This window comes from Aspergillus novofumigatus (assembly GCF_002847465.1).
Source record: "Aspergillus novofumigatus IBT 16806 chromosome Unknown P174scaffold_5, whole genome shotgun sequence".
Classification (NCBI taxonomy): Eukaryota; Fungi; Ascomycota; class Eurotiomycetes; order Eurotiales; family Aspergillaceae; genus Aspergillus; species Aspergillus novofumigatus.
The window spans coordinates 839064-851352 of record NW_020194278.1 but is presented as its reverse complement, the minus strand read 5'-3'; the positions used below and the strand labels follow the sequence as shown (position 1 = coordinate 851352).

Below are 12289 nucleotides of genomic sequence, written 5' to 3'. Positions count from 1 at the left end.
GTCAGAAACTAACGAAGCAAGCACCAAGCCAGTCGTATCTCAGTTTTATATTCAAGCCCCAGGAAAAGATAAGAAGTATAGTATCCTACTCATACATCAATCACATTGTATCTCTTCCGCTACACTGGACTAAATTCCTTGTCCCCTTGAGCCCTCAACCGCAGGTCCATCGATTTCCAACGCGATGATTCGGGGGTGAATCCGAGGCAAGGGATTGACCAACCCTTAAGCCCCAGTTACCACCGCCGTGATATGTGGATGACGGGATGATTCCTCTTAACATTCGTGCGATGGCTCAGCTGAGCTGGAAAACTGTCGATTCAGGCCATTTGCTGGTGGCCTTCTCGGTGTATGCGGTCTTCGCGGCCGGATCGCTTCCCCACTCGTGCAGAATCTCGAGACCCGCCAGCGCAGTCTCGATGGAGGCATTGTTCAAGTCAAGCGTGGCGACCAGATCCTTTTCGCACTGCGCCTTGGAGTCAGGCTGCAGAATGTGGCGGCATTTGAGGCCGGCTTGTGTGTGCAAAGGACTCTCCTTATGGGTGGACAAGAAGGAGTCGTTCCACTCTCCGAGATTCTGCGATTTGGGCAGCAGCTTTTCGAATTCAGCATTGACAACCTCAGCGACCTCAGGGGCAAGGGGCTCAGAAAGATTGTCAAGAGCTTTGCGGAAGCGCAGAAGCTGAACATGGAGAGTCGGGTTGCTTGCGTCGATTTGGTGAGCGGCGGCAAGACATTTGAGCGCAAGTGCGTATTTTTCTATCAAACGGGTTAGCCAATTTTCAAATGTATCTCAAGGATTGTACTTACTCTGTCTGAGGTACACCTCAAATCCAAGACACTGAGCCTCGATATTCTTTGGGCTATGCTCTAACAAGGGCGTCAAGAACTTGGTCGCATCCTTGAGCGGGTCTTGCGTTTGGACAAGCTTGTTGCCCAGCGGGTCAGGGTCCTCTTTCTTAGTCTCCCCATCGGTGCCCTTCGCAGTAGCGGCGGCAGCTTTCCTTGCCTCTCGCTTTTCGGCCTCGATCTTCTCCAGACGCTGCTGTTCCTTCTTGGCTTTCTTGAGGGCCTTCTTCCTCTCGGCGTCGTCTTGGTCGCCGGAGCCATTGAGTCCACTAGGCAGCGGGCCGTGAGCCAGATCCGGTTCGGCATGGAGTAGAAGATATGCTTTGATGGCAGAGAGAGCCATTCTGGTGTAGAAGGGATGTTCGCGCAAACGATCCTCCCACCGAACCATATCAACGTACGCCCTGATCATGCCCTTGCGAAGAGAAAAGCTATGGAAGTCGAACTGATCTTCCTGCCAAACATCAACGATGTTGTTCACTCCATGGAAGCGCTTCAGAGCAAGACCAAGTTTCTTCTGTCGTAGATATGACTCGCCATCCTCGGTAAGATACCAAACACATTGCATCTCGTGAAGGTCGCCCAATGCTCCTCCAACGGTCTCATTCCTTGTGAATTTGCTCATATTGTCAAGTGCCTTTTCGTTGTCATTATTCCGTAGTTGATACTTAGCCGCTTTCGAGTTGATATAGCGGTCCTTCTCATCCAGAAGTCGGGCCTTCTCCATCTCTTCGGCAGCCTTTTGAGGGTTGCCGTAGTGCTTCCATATCCTGGCTTTGGTCATCTGGTACTCGACAGCCTTGGGGGCTAGTTCGATGGCCTTGTCGACGGACTCCATGGCCTTGGATAAATTGCGACTCAGGTGGTAGTTGTAGTGCTGCGCAAGGAAGTAGTAAGTCGAAGCGAGGAACTCAGTGTTATCCTTAGCTGCCTCTCCTTCCGGGGAGCCGTTTGATTGTGCCGTCCCATTACCAGACACATAGCTTTCCACAAGCTCCTGTACCGTGTCGCGCTTGCTAGGGTTGGTGTACAGAGATTTGATATTTGCAAAGAGTGATGGCACACCCTTCTTGAGCATACGCTGCAGGTATGCATCCGCGGCTTGCTTAAACTCTTCGCCTTCCAAGAAGTCCAGTGGAATTCTGCGAGGAGCGTCTCCTCGAGGGTTCTTGTCCGCCCAAGCGTCATAGAAAGCCTTCAGCGCCGCGTGATCGATTTCTGAGATCCCCTTCGCCCTTATTAGACCGTCATAGTAGATGGAGTTCTCCGAGTTACGCTCAAGAAGGGCAGTGTAGGCGGCCTCCGCTTCTGCCTTTCGGTCCAATCGCAAAAGGTAGTCTGCCTTCATTTCCATGACCGCGAGCACATCCGTAATCCTGTATCCAATAGTCTCAAGGTGTTCCAAGGCCTGTTCGACCTTGCCTGCTTCCGCCATGATCATGTTCTTGTACAAAACAGCCTCTGAGTGCTCCATGTCGGATACCGGCGGCGGTTGCTTGAGCGTCTCCTCGTACGTGGTCAAAACTTTCTCCGCCTCCTCGAGGTCACCTGCAAGATGGTGTGCGATCGCCAAAGCCGTCCAATTCTGGCGGAAGCCTGGACGGGCTTGCAGCATCGCACTCCTGCTTTGGACGTAACCCTGGTAATCCCGCATTTGCATCTGGAGCAAAGCGAGGTCGCGCTGGATGGGCTGTGACTCCGGCTCGATCCTCAACGCGAATCTGTATGCCTTGATTGCCTCCTCATAGTTCTTCTCTGCTCGGTACAGCAGCCCATACACGTGCCAGCAAATGTGCGACTTCATGTCATTCCGCAGGGCTTCCTTGGCCAACGCAAATGCCTCCTCTTGTTGTCCAAGATTGCTCATGATCAAAGCCTTCATCGCCTGCGTATCGCCATGGTTAGGGGTTTTTCGAAGGATCTGGTCGGCGAGCTTAATGCCTATACAAGACGGAATGGAGTCAGTCTTCTTGAGTCCACCTCTCCGGAAACTTTGAGTGACTCAGTTCGGTCCGCAACCCACCCTTTTTATATTGCTTGTTCTCATAGTGGCGAACCACCTGTCGGAAGGAGGACGCATCCTTGGAGCTCAAAGGCTGCGGCATGGTGGCTGTTGTGCAAGGTTGGCGGAGTTGAAGGTGCCAAGTTACTTGTGCGTAGATAAAGCTGGTGGAAGTTGTGCGGGGAGTGGGCTCTTCGCTCCGGAAACAATGACGAGCACTTATATTATTCTTCTTAGCCTTTGAACAATATCAACGTCCACTCTACCGCAATCTATTTACTTGACTGAAGACAATGGATTGATTTTCTCTCCTCTGCTTAAATTTATTGTAACACAATGGATGGCTTGCCCGTACAATCCTCCCTCTCCAGCTGCATTCGCGCTCAACCAACGAGGGCTGACCAGCGTCAGTCAGCATGAGTATCCGAGACGTCGCTTGCGTGCATATGCCGCCCAGGGAATCCTTACATATTAAAGTCCGTTGTCGTGCTACCGTACCTTTGTTCTTTTTGGGTATATGCCTGGCTTTATGGTTCTTCGACAAGTTGATAATAGCGCTGAGATAGCTTGTGTCTTGATACCAAACGCCTGAGATATGCAAGGATAATATACAGAAATATACATCAAGAGACATGACACCTCGAATTATATCAACATCTGCTATGCCAGCAGAGTAATAAATGGGGGAGTATCCTTCATGTTTTCGGCGTAAGGATAACGGCCTCTGTTGGCGCCGTTCACAACCCTCACCGTTGCTTCCTCTGGCGCCAATTGTTCAAAGCCTCCTCCCAGGTCGAAGCCGAGTCACTGCACCTGTCAGTAACCACGCCCCAGGTTCGCGCTCGTATGATCTCTTCCACTGTTCGCTGGTTTCGAACCAAGTTCGCAAGCGACTCTGTCCTCAGCTCTTTCGGGAAATATCGAGCAGAGTAAGGATCCAATCTTTCATCGACAATCTTTTCTCGTTCCTTTGCCGACTCTTCCTGTCGAAGGATAAGATCCGGATCGTCGGGATCGGGACTGGTCGCCACCCCAGCGCAAAAGTTCAGCACATCAGATCGCGTTTGCCATGACTGGAGGAGGACATTGTCTTTGAAGTTCCGGCATGCTTCGGGATCTATCGGCCTTCCGGCTCTGGAGTCCGTTTGACGGATTGCAGTTGACGAGGGATCAAACCCCTCCCGGGCCGGGGTGACCAGAGCATTGAGATTCTGCGAAATGGAGTCATCAATGGTCGCCCTAGAAAGCCGCAGAAAATCTGCTCGATCCAGAAACGGCGAAGTCAGTGATGTTACTCTGCTGTAGTTGTGCGCGATCTTGGGCTGTGTATCAAGTACCTAAGAGCACCCTCTCATTGAAGCAGAACTGAGGACTGAGTTGTGGGGTTGATGTCGATGACGCCCCAGACATTCCGCCAGCCCTAGACGGTGCAGGTCCACCGTCTTTTCCAGAAGTCGAAAGAGCCCAAAACCACTCCAGTTTGTAGAGCTAGACAAGAGCTAGGGAAGTAAGCTGTAGGTTGACTTGTGCAGCGGCACAAGAGCGGGATATGGGAACAACGTTCAGCCTCTTGATTCAAAGAGCTCTCAAGCACACGAACACAGGAGGATCTTCCAAGTCTAATAATGTGGCAGACTGGACACTCTTCAATCCGAAAGACGTAAGGATGAGACTGGATATTGCAGGTGGCTGCGGCAATCCAACGACTGATGCTCTCTTATCGATAGTGGCTAATCCAAATTGAGTCGGGAGCTATGGATCACGGGACTTCGTGACATCGACGCGTCTCTATAACAACTTCGTGTTCAAATAAGCTGGTGTCTCTCATAGAATTATTATTAGACCTCGAGTACATTATCTTCCATCTAAACTAATAATTCAGCATATACATCAATAGGTTTGTCCTTAGAGGTACTTCAGCTGCCATGCCTGAATTAGCTGAAATCTCGCGCATCGTTCACTTTATCGATCAACATCTTGTTGGGAAGACACTCACAAAGGTTTCTGCTCAGAACGATGATATTGTGTACGGGAAAGTTGGGACCAGCGCCTCTGAATTCCAAAAGGCCATGGAAGGGAAAAAGGTCGTCAGCGCAGGTCAACAAGGAAAGTATTTCTGGCTCATCATGAACGAGCCTCCTCATGCAGTGATGCATTTCGGAATGGCAGGCTGGCTCAAGATCCGAGACGGCGACACATACTACTACCGCGTCGAGAAACCCGAAGATAAAGAATGGCCACCGAAATATTGGAAGTTCCTGCTGGAAACAGACGGGGACCCGAAAACCGAGGCAGCTTTCGTTGACTTCCGCAGATTAAGTCGAATCCGACTTGTGGATTGTCCTGCAGAAGAGATCCGCAAACATAGCCCACTCAAAGAGAATGGTCCGGACCCGGTGGCCGATAAAGACATCGTCACGGAAGAGTGGCTGGCAGACAAGCTCAAGAGCAGAAAGGTTCCCATCAAGGCCCTTCTGCTGGACCAGGCTAATATCAGCGGTATTGGTAATTGGATGGGGTAGGGCTACACGACGATGTATGCTGCCGCTTTGATGAGCCCAAAGAGCTGACAGCTGTTCAGTGACGAGATTCTATATCATGCCAAGATACACCCGGAGCAATATAGCAATACTCTCAACGATGAGCAGATCAAACAGCTTCACTCCTCCATCCATTATGTTTGTACCACGTCGGTAGATGTGCTCGCTGATTCCGAGAAATTTCCCGAGCATTGGCTGTTCAAGCATCGATGGGGGAAGGGAAAGAAGAACAAGCCATCGGCCCTGCCAAATGGCGAAAAGATTGTTTTTCTGACTGTCGGAGGGAGAACGAGCGCCGTTGTGCCGAGTGTTCAGAAGAAAACGGGCCCCGTTGCTAAAGATATTGGCGACGAGGATGCCAGTAGCCTTAAGACCGAGACCAAAAGAAAGCGGGTAACGGCGGCTGTTAAAAAGGAGGATGATGTGAATGACGATGAGGAGGAGCCCAAATCGAAGAAACATGGATCGCGGTCCAGAAAATCCGAGGATGCAGTGGAAATCAAGGAGGAACCGAAGCAAGAGGGAAGAAGACGATCCACGCGCCTCAGAAAATGAAGACTTTTCTTCTACACGCAGAGACATGAACTTATAGCGACGCAATTCGATTCGTCTTCATATACATATCTTGAAACATATTAAACTTCAAATATGGCCATGAGAAACACAAAATAAAGATATCCCTAGTATCTCATCACAACTTCACTCCATCGAGACATTCTCGGAAGATACTCAAATTCCCTGTTCTATGACCGGGATCCACAATGCCGAATATAATTGCTTCAAACCATCCTTTGAATTCCTTCTCCTTCATGACTTCCAACCAGCAATCCGCGACGTCATGCTTGGGATTCATGAACGCGCCACAACCCAAGGCGCCCAAAACGAGCCTCCGGTGACCGTGGGTCGCAGCAATGCGCAGGACAAGGCGCATCTTACCCTTGATCAAATCTCGATCCTCCGCATTCGCATACCGATATTTCTTGGAACCATCAATCACGACAGCCGGTGCCACCTCTGCTGCTATGCTGACAACACCGACTATGGGGAGCCACTCAGGTTTGCCCAAGTCCATCCAGCGATGTCGTTTTCGCGTGTCTTCCCGAAAAACAACGACGGTCGGTGAATAGATAGCACTAAGGCTACTGATGGGATAGAACTGCTTTTTGAGAGTGAAGCTGAGGCTACTGCGGAAACAGAGCTCCTCTTCTTGAGCCATTGCTCCATGTTCCCAACCGCCTCCGATATGATCCGCATTCGCCATGTTCAAGACACAGACAGGTTTGGTATCCTCATGATCGAGGAACTGCGCGGCATTGGCAAGGTTGATCGCGGTGTTGAAGGTGTCTCCTTCTACAACTTTGACCAATGTGCGGACATTGGGGCAGTTCTTCTGATCCAACTGGGGCAATTTATCGAGCGAATATTTATGCCCATCGGGCGGAGCGTCAGGCATCACCGTCAATATCGTCGGGATGATGTTCTTTGTTTCTTGGGCGACTCTTACCAGGCGCGCTCTCCTCGTTTTGCTGTCTTCCTCGCCTTCATCGGTTTTCCGTATCTTTGCGGGCCGTTGGGCTTCTTGCCGGACATTCGAGTCATTTGCGCCGGAAGCTTCATACACATCCTTGACTGCTGCGCGCCGTTTCTGTGGTTTGACAGTTACTGGCTGCTTAGAGCCATCCGCTGGTGCACCGGTCATGATTGGTAGGAAATCTAGAGTATACACAGGGGAGTAGTCGGAAAGTTAGGAAACTAGATGTTATGGATTCTGAGACTTTCTCCTAAGCTATATACGTCTATCACTCTCGCTGGGTTCTTGATCGAATCCCAAGCCTATAGCCGGGCAGAACAGAGCAAAGCAAACCGGCGTCTCCTGTTGGAGCCTGAGGTCACTAGACAAAGAAACCGCAGAACCGGCTGAACGAGGAGCATAAACAAGGCGGAATCTTCTTTGAACACACGGGCGGTGAGCTTATCAGCGCCGATTGCGGGGTGGGGCAGCAAATCAAGTCGGTCGCCACTTTCGGCGGCCATTACAAAGCGCAAGATTGGCTTTACTAAACTGCCTACTTTTTTATCAAAGAGACGTGGGTTGTTGGCTTCTTTTCTTTTATCTTCTGAAAGAGCGCTTCTCCGGTCAATCTGTTCACCAGCCCCTCACTACTGTTTTCTTTGTCGCTATTTCCGCCGTATTGCATCTACAGCAAAGAAGACGGGCTCGAAGACCGCTGCGAGATCCATACTTCTTGGGTGGCGCTCTTCTTCGTCCTTATCGCATAGCGGGGAGCTCGACCAAAAGCCCCTGCCACAATGAGTGCAATCCTTTCTGCAGACGATTTGAACGATTTCATCTCTCCCGGAGTTGCTTGCATCAAGCCCGTTGAGAGTCTACCACTGAAAGAATCCCAGTCGGAGGTATGTTTGCTATCTTACCAATCAACTGTCGTTATCAGCCAATAGGCTAACGCTCATTTCCAATTTTATAGAACCCCTATGAAGTGACAAAGGAAGACAAAGTTCAACCGGAAAACCTTCCCCCGGCTCAGATTTCATTGACCGATTGCCTTGCATGCTCCGGATGTGTCACTTCTGCGGAAGCGGTGCTGATATCCTTGCAATCACATACGGAGGTTCTCAACACTCTTGATTCGTACCCTGAATTGCCGCTGGATTTTGGAAGCGATCAAAGAGCTACACAAAATGTGGGATCAGCCGACAGCGATGGTCGTATCTTTGTTGCTAGTGTCAGTCCTCAAGTCAGGGCGAGCTTGGCAGCCACATACGGAATCACCGAGCGGGAGGCAAAATATATGATTGATCAATTTCTGATGGGCCCTCATGGTCTCAGAGCTGGTGGAAAACATCGCAATGGGTTCACATGGGTTGTGGACACGAACATTATGCGTGAAGCAGTGTTGGCTCTGACAGCGGACGAGGTCACCAGCTCTTTATTATCAACTGAATCGGGCAGCCTTCCCAAGCGTCCAATCCTTTCGTCCGCTTGCCCTGGCTGGATATGTTATGCTGAGAAAACACACCCTTTCATTCTTCCTCATTTATCTCGCCTCAAGTCTCCTCAGGCTTTGAGCGGCACATTTCTGAAGTCAGTGCTAAGCAAGGCGCTTGGGGTCCCGCCTTCTCAGATATGGCATTTAGCTATTATGCCATGCTTCGACAAGAAGCTGGAAGCCAGCCGGGAAGAGCTCACCGACATTGCATGGGCTTCAACCTCCACCGAGTCACAGACAACACCCGTCCGCGACGTTGACTGTGTCATAACCACCCGTGAGCTACTAACCTTAGCTTCTGCTAGGGGGCTTTCTCTACCCAATTTGCCGCTCAAAGCATTGCCCGCGTCATGTTCCACGCCGTTTCCAGACCAAGCCTTAGACTCATTCTTGTTCTCTAAGAGCTCATCAGGCCAAACAGTCGAATCGGGGACATCTGGAGGCTATCTTCATCACGTCCTCAGAATCTTCCAAGCCAGAAACCCCGGCAGCAAGATTGTCACACAGCGTGGGCGCAATGCCGATGTTGTGGAATATGTGCTCATGTCCTCTGGGGAAGAGCCCCTCTTGAAGGCGGCTCGGTATTATGGCTTCAGGAATATCCAAAACCTTGTCAGAAAGCTTAAACCGGCACGTGTGTCGAGGCTTCCAGGCGCCAAGCCGCAAGCAGTCTCTTCAAGTGCAAGTCGACGACAGCCCTGGTCAAGAATCGCAACCCCAGCTGGAACAGGCGCTGATTATGCATATGTTGAAGTCATGGCTTGTCCTGGCGGCTGTACCAATGGAGGTGGGCAGATTAGGATTGAAGATGCCCGGGAAGCTATTCCGAACACGTTAAAAGAGACTTCGACTGAAGCTCCTGTGGCTGCGTCGAAACCCACGCCGCATGAGCAGCGTGCCTGGCTTGCCCGGGTAGATGAGGCGTATTACTCTGCGGACTCGGATAGCGAGCGGTCTGTCACGACCGAGCCGGTTTCCGTCCTGTCAAGGGATACCGAGATTCATGAGTTCTTGAAGTATTGGTCAGAGAAGATTGATATACCCCTTTCCCAGCTGGTGTACACGTCCTATCGCGAAGTGGAGAGTGACGTGGGTAAGACGCAGAATGCACCCAACGAAACTGCTCGTGTTGTTGAGTTGGCAGGAAAGATCGGAGGTGGTTGGTAATACCGCACTCGCTGTCCGGTTTGGTCTGAGAACATCTTTGCATATATCATTTATACCCTTCAATTTGTTGTTGGGGAAGCGCTTTTTTGCATCACTGGTTGCATGCTACGCATTTGGAGAGATACCCTTTTATTATAGATTTCTCATGTGAGGTTTGTTGGGCATTTGAGAGGATTTATCAGTCATGAGATTGCTGTAGGAAGCTCCATAGATGTATAGATCAGGGTAAAGCATGCCGCCATAGCTTTCTCACTACGGTCATGATCGAGCGCTTGAACCCAATACTTCGATTGCAAACAATAAAAGCAATGAAACATGTGGCACATAGGTACCTGAGGCACAAATGCGCTAGTCCCTATTAGGCTAGCTTCTTTACCCCCCGAACCTTCCATCGGGATGACAAAGCAGCCTAGAGCATTCGGCAGAAAAAGTGCTCGAGAGATCCAAGTCTGAACTCTGTTCCAACTCGCCTTCAATCACCCGCACCCCGGTTTATACTCGAGCGATACCTGCGCCAGCGATATATTATTTGCCTACCAGTCGCTCTCGAACAGACCACCTTAGATCATCATGTCCCGCGAAGCGTATCAGGTCCCCTCTCTCGGCGCCCAGAATGCCTTTGGCACCGAGGGTATGGCCGCTGGCTCGATGGATGGGCCTGTCGTCGCCTATCTGTGCGGCGAATGCAATGCGCGCGTCTCCCTGAAGAGAGGCGATCAGATCCGCTGCAAGGATTGCGGTCACCGTGTGCTCTACAAGGAGAGAACGAAGAGGTGAGTATTTTTACTTCTGCGCGAAGTGAAGATTTGTCCGTGTGCGGTTGCTAATTGCCCTTTTTGAGTAGAATGGTCCAGTTCGAGGCTCGTTAAAAGAATCCGCACGACGAAGTGTTTCCGAACAAAAATTTGCAGGGCCTCCGCCCGTCTCGTCCTTTTTACGACAGTGATGTGCATTTTGTGGCGCTTTGGAGTTGGTTATTTTAAAGTTGAGAACTGCGAGCATGCCTGATGTTCTGCAAAGGTAGCGCTGAGGACAACATCCCTATAATATGTTCACAAATATCTTCAGTCCGACCTGATTCAATGCTAAAATATACCCCGTTCTGACGGTGTTGAATTTCCGTCCCTCGAAATATGCTCTCCGAGTAGTCCAGTAGTCCCCAGGTATTCCAAAATCTCGTAACCCAGTATGTACCTAACCTCTATCCAAAACAGTCCCAGCGAGAATTAAAAGAAAACAACCCCGAAATGGAAGGCATGAGGCATCACACATAACCCTGCGTCATCAATGGGACAGTTTTGTTAAAGTCTGTTTGTGACTTCGATGAACTGTTCCAAGCATTTAAGTGCCGAACCGCTTTCGACGGCCCATCTTGCTCGTCGAACACCCTCCTTCCAGCGACCACCGCCCGGACCACGTTCGGTGATCACCTTGCCATCATCACCAGGGCCCATGTTACTGGTGTCGGCTTCACAAAGGCCCGAAATCACCAGGAGGGCGGCAACATTAATCAAGACGAATGTAAGGATGGGGTCATCCGGAGGTAGCTCGTTTCGTAAAATACTCATGATCTTGGCTGCGTTTTCTTTCGGCATCTTTCTACCGTACACTGCACTTAGAGGATGTGCAGGCAGACCGAAATCAGACGGGTGAAGCTGGAAGGTTTCTATCTTGACCAAAGTCCGGGGAACATCTTCATCCTCGCCGCAGGAACACTCCTCATCAGGGCCGTCATAGTCGGGATTGGGGTATCCCGTAAGTTTCCAGCAGTTTGTTGGACCCGCGCAACTGATTTCGTCCAGGTCCTCCGCACCACAGACAACAAGGGCCTTCTTCACCCCACTGGAGCGCAAGGCTTCTGCGAACACGGGCCCCAGACTCTGATAAGCCACACCAACCACTCTCGCTTCCAGCGCCCAGTCGACCGGGTTTGCCAATGGGCCCATTAGATTGAAGATAGTTCGCAGGCCCAAGCCCCGACGCACTGGGTTGGCGTACATCATACCGGGGTGGAAATTGGGGGCGAACAGGAACGCGTAGCTCGTCGCTTCGTAGACTTGGGCAAGGTTCTCGGCAGTAACTGCGGAGATCTTCGGGGGAACTGGGGCGATCGCGTTCAGGACGTCGGCAGAGCCAGAGAATGAAGTTTGCGCGCGGTTGCCGTGCTTGGCCATCATAAGGAGCGGCGAGGCGATAATAGAGGCAGTCGTCGAAATGTTGAATGTAGAATGTGAATCACCACCGGTCCCAACAATATCACACTGGAACAAAACAAAATTGTCGAATAAGCGAGACAGTCAAGCTATCGATTCCGATTTCAATCCACTCACCAGGCCGCCCCCATAGTTTCCTTCCTTCTTCCCACGAGCATTGATGACCTTTTTCAAAGAGCTCTTCTCGATCTGGCGAGCTGCCTCTCTCATGCGGAGCGAACATAATGCAATGACCTGCGCATCTCGATCTTTTGCAGTAGAATGCAAAAGGGTCAAGAGAGCGGCCGTCTGGATGGCCGATAGACGATCTTCAAAGATCAATGCAAATGCCGAAGCGATTTCGGCGGGATCAACAGGGACCTGCGTAGTGGGGTAGGCAAGTTTCTGAAGGAGGGGTGAGATCGAAACCTGATTAGGCTTCTGGTCAAATTCATGCGCAGACAACATGTTGACTTGAGTAGAGTTCTACTCTTCAAGACACTTGAAAATGACTCCAAATGTCAGCAGTGA

At 50.8% G+C, this 12289-nt stretch overlaps 7 protein-coding genes across 7 annotated transcripts; 3 read left to right on the top strand and 4 right to left on the bottom strand.

Moving 5' to 3' along the window:
- Positions 1-38: 38 nt before the first annotated feature.
- Positions 39-3000, bottom strand: P174DRAFT_390978 (peptide alpha-N-acetyltransferase complex A subunit NAT1). The gene is made up of 3 exons (XM_024823502.1): positions 2873-3000; positions 811-2790; positions 39-759 (listed from the first exon to the last, which is right to left on the bottom strand). The coding sequence occupies exons 1-3, from the start codon at positions 2952-2954 to the stop codon at positions 296-298; spliced, it is 2526 nt and encodes an 841-aa protein (XP_024681187.1). The 5' UTR covers positions 2955-3000; the 3' UTR covers positions 39-295.
- Positions 3001-3199: 199 nt separating this feature from the next.
- P174DRAFT_442445 (MIX23 family protein) lies at positions 3200-4538 on the bottom strand. The gene is made up of 2 exons (XM_024827579.1): positions 4189-4538; positions 3200-4109 (listed from the first exon to the last, which is right to left on the bottom strand). The coding sequence occupies exons 1-2, from the start codon at positions 4259-4261 to the stop codon at positions 3598-3600; spliced, it is 585 nt and encodes a 194-aa protein (XP_024681186.1). The 5' UTR covers positions 4262-4538; the 3' UTR covers positions 3200-3597.
- Positions 4539-4699: 161 nt separating this feature from the next.
- Positions 4700-6054, top strand: P174DRAFT_442443 (putative formamidopyrimidine-DNA glycosylase). The gene is made up of 2 exons (XM_024827578.1): positions 4700-5369; positions 5433-6054. The coding sequence occupies exons 1-2, from the start codon at positions 4777-4779 to the stop codon at positions 5944-5946; spliced, it is 1107 nt and encodes a 368-aa protein (XP_024681185.1). The 5' UTR covers positions 4700-4776; the 3' UTR covers positions 5947-6054.
- Positions 6042-7127, bottom strand: P174DRAFT_513149 (uncharacterized protein). The gene has a single exon (XM_024831954.1). The coding sequence runs from the start codon at positions 7088-7090 to the stop codon at positions 6083-6085; it is 1008 nt and encodes a 335-aa protein (XP_024681184.1). The 5' UTR covers positions 7091-7127; the 3' UTR covers positions 6042-6082.
- Positions 7128-7471: 344 nt separating this feature from the next.
- On the top strand, positions 7472-9841 carry nar1 (iron-sulfur cluster assembly protein NAR1). The gene is made up of 2 exons (XM_024831221.1): positions 7472-7806; positions 7878-9841. The coding sequence occupies exons 1-2, from the start codon at positions 7702-7704 to the stop codon at positions 9564-9566; spliced, it is 1794 nt and encodes a 597-aa protein (XP_024681183.1). The 5' UTR covers positions 7472-7701; the 3' UTR covers positions 9567-9841.
- Positions 9842-10031: 190 nt separating this feature from the next.
- On the top strand, positions 10032-10680 carry P174DRAFT_442440 (Rpo12/RPC10 RNA polymerase subunit family protein). The gene is made up of 2 exons (XM_024827577.1): positions 10032-10339; positions 10411-10680. Exons 1-2 carry the CDS (start codon positions 10137-10139, stop codon positions 10433-10435), a joined length of 228 nt encoding a protein of 75 aa, XP_024681182.1. The 5' UTR covers positions 10032-10136; the 3' UTR covers positions 10436-10680.
- P174DRAFT_442439 (anthranilate phosphoribosyltransferase) lies at positions 10541-12269 on the bottom strand. The gene is made up of 2 exons (XM_024827576.1): positions 11897-12269; positions 10541-11827 (listed from the first exon to the last, which is right to left on the bottom strand). Exons 1-2 carry the CDS (start codon positions 12224-12226, stop codon positions 10868-10870), a joined length of 1290 nt encoding a protein of 429 aa, XP_024681181.1. The 5' UTR covers positions 12227-12269; the 3' UTR covers positions 10541-10867.
- Between the last annotated feature and the right edge of the window lie 20 nt (positions 12270-12289).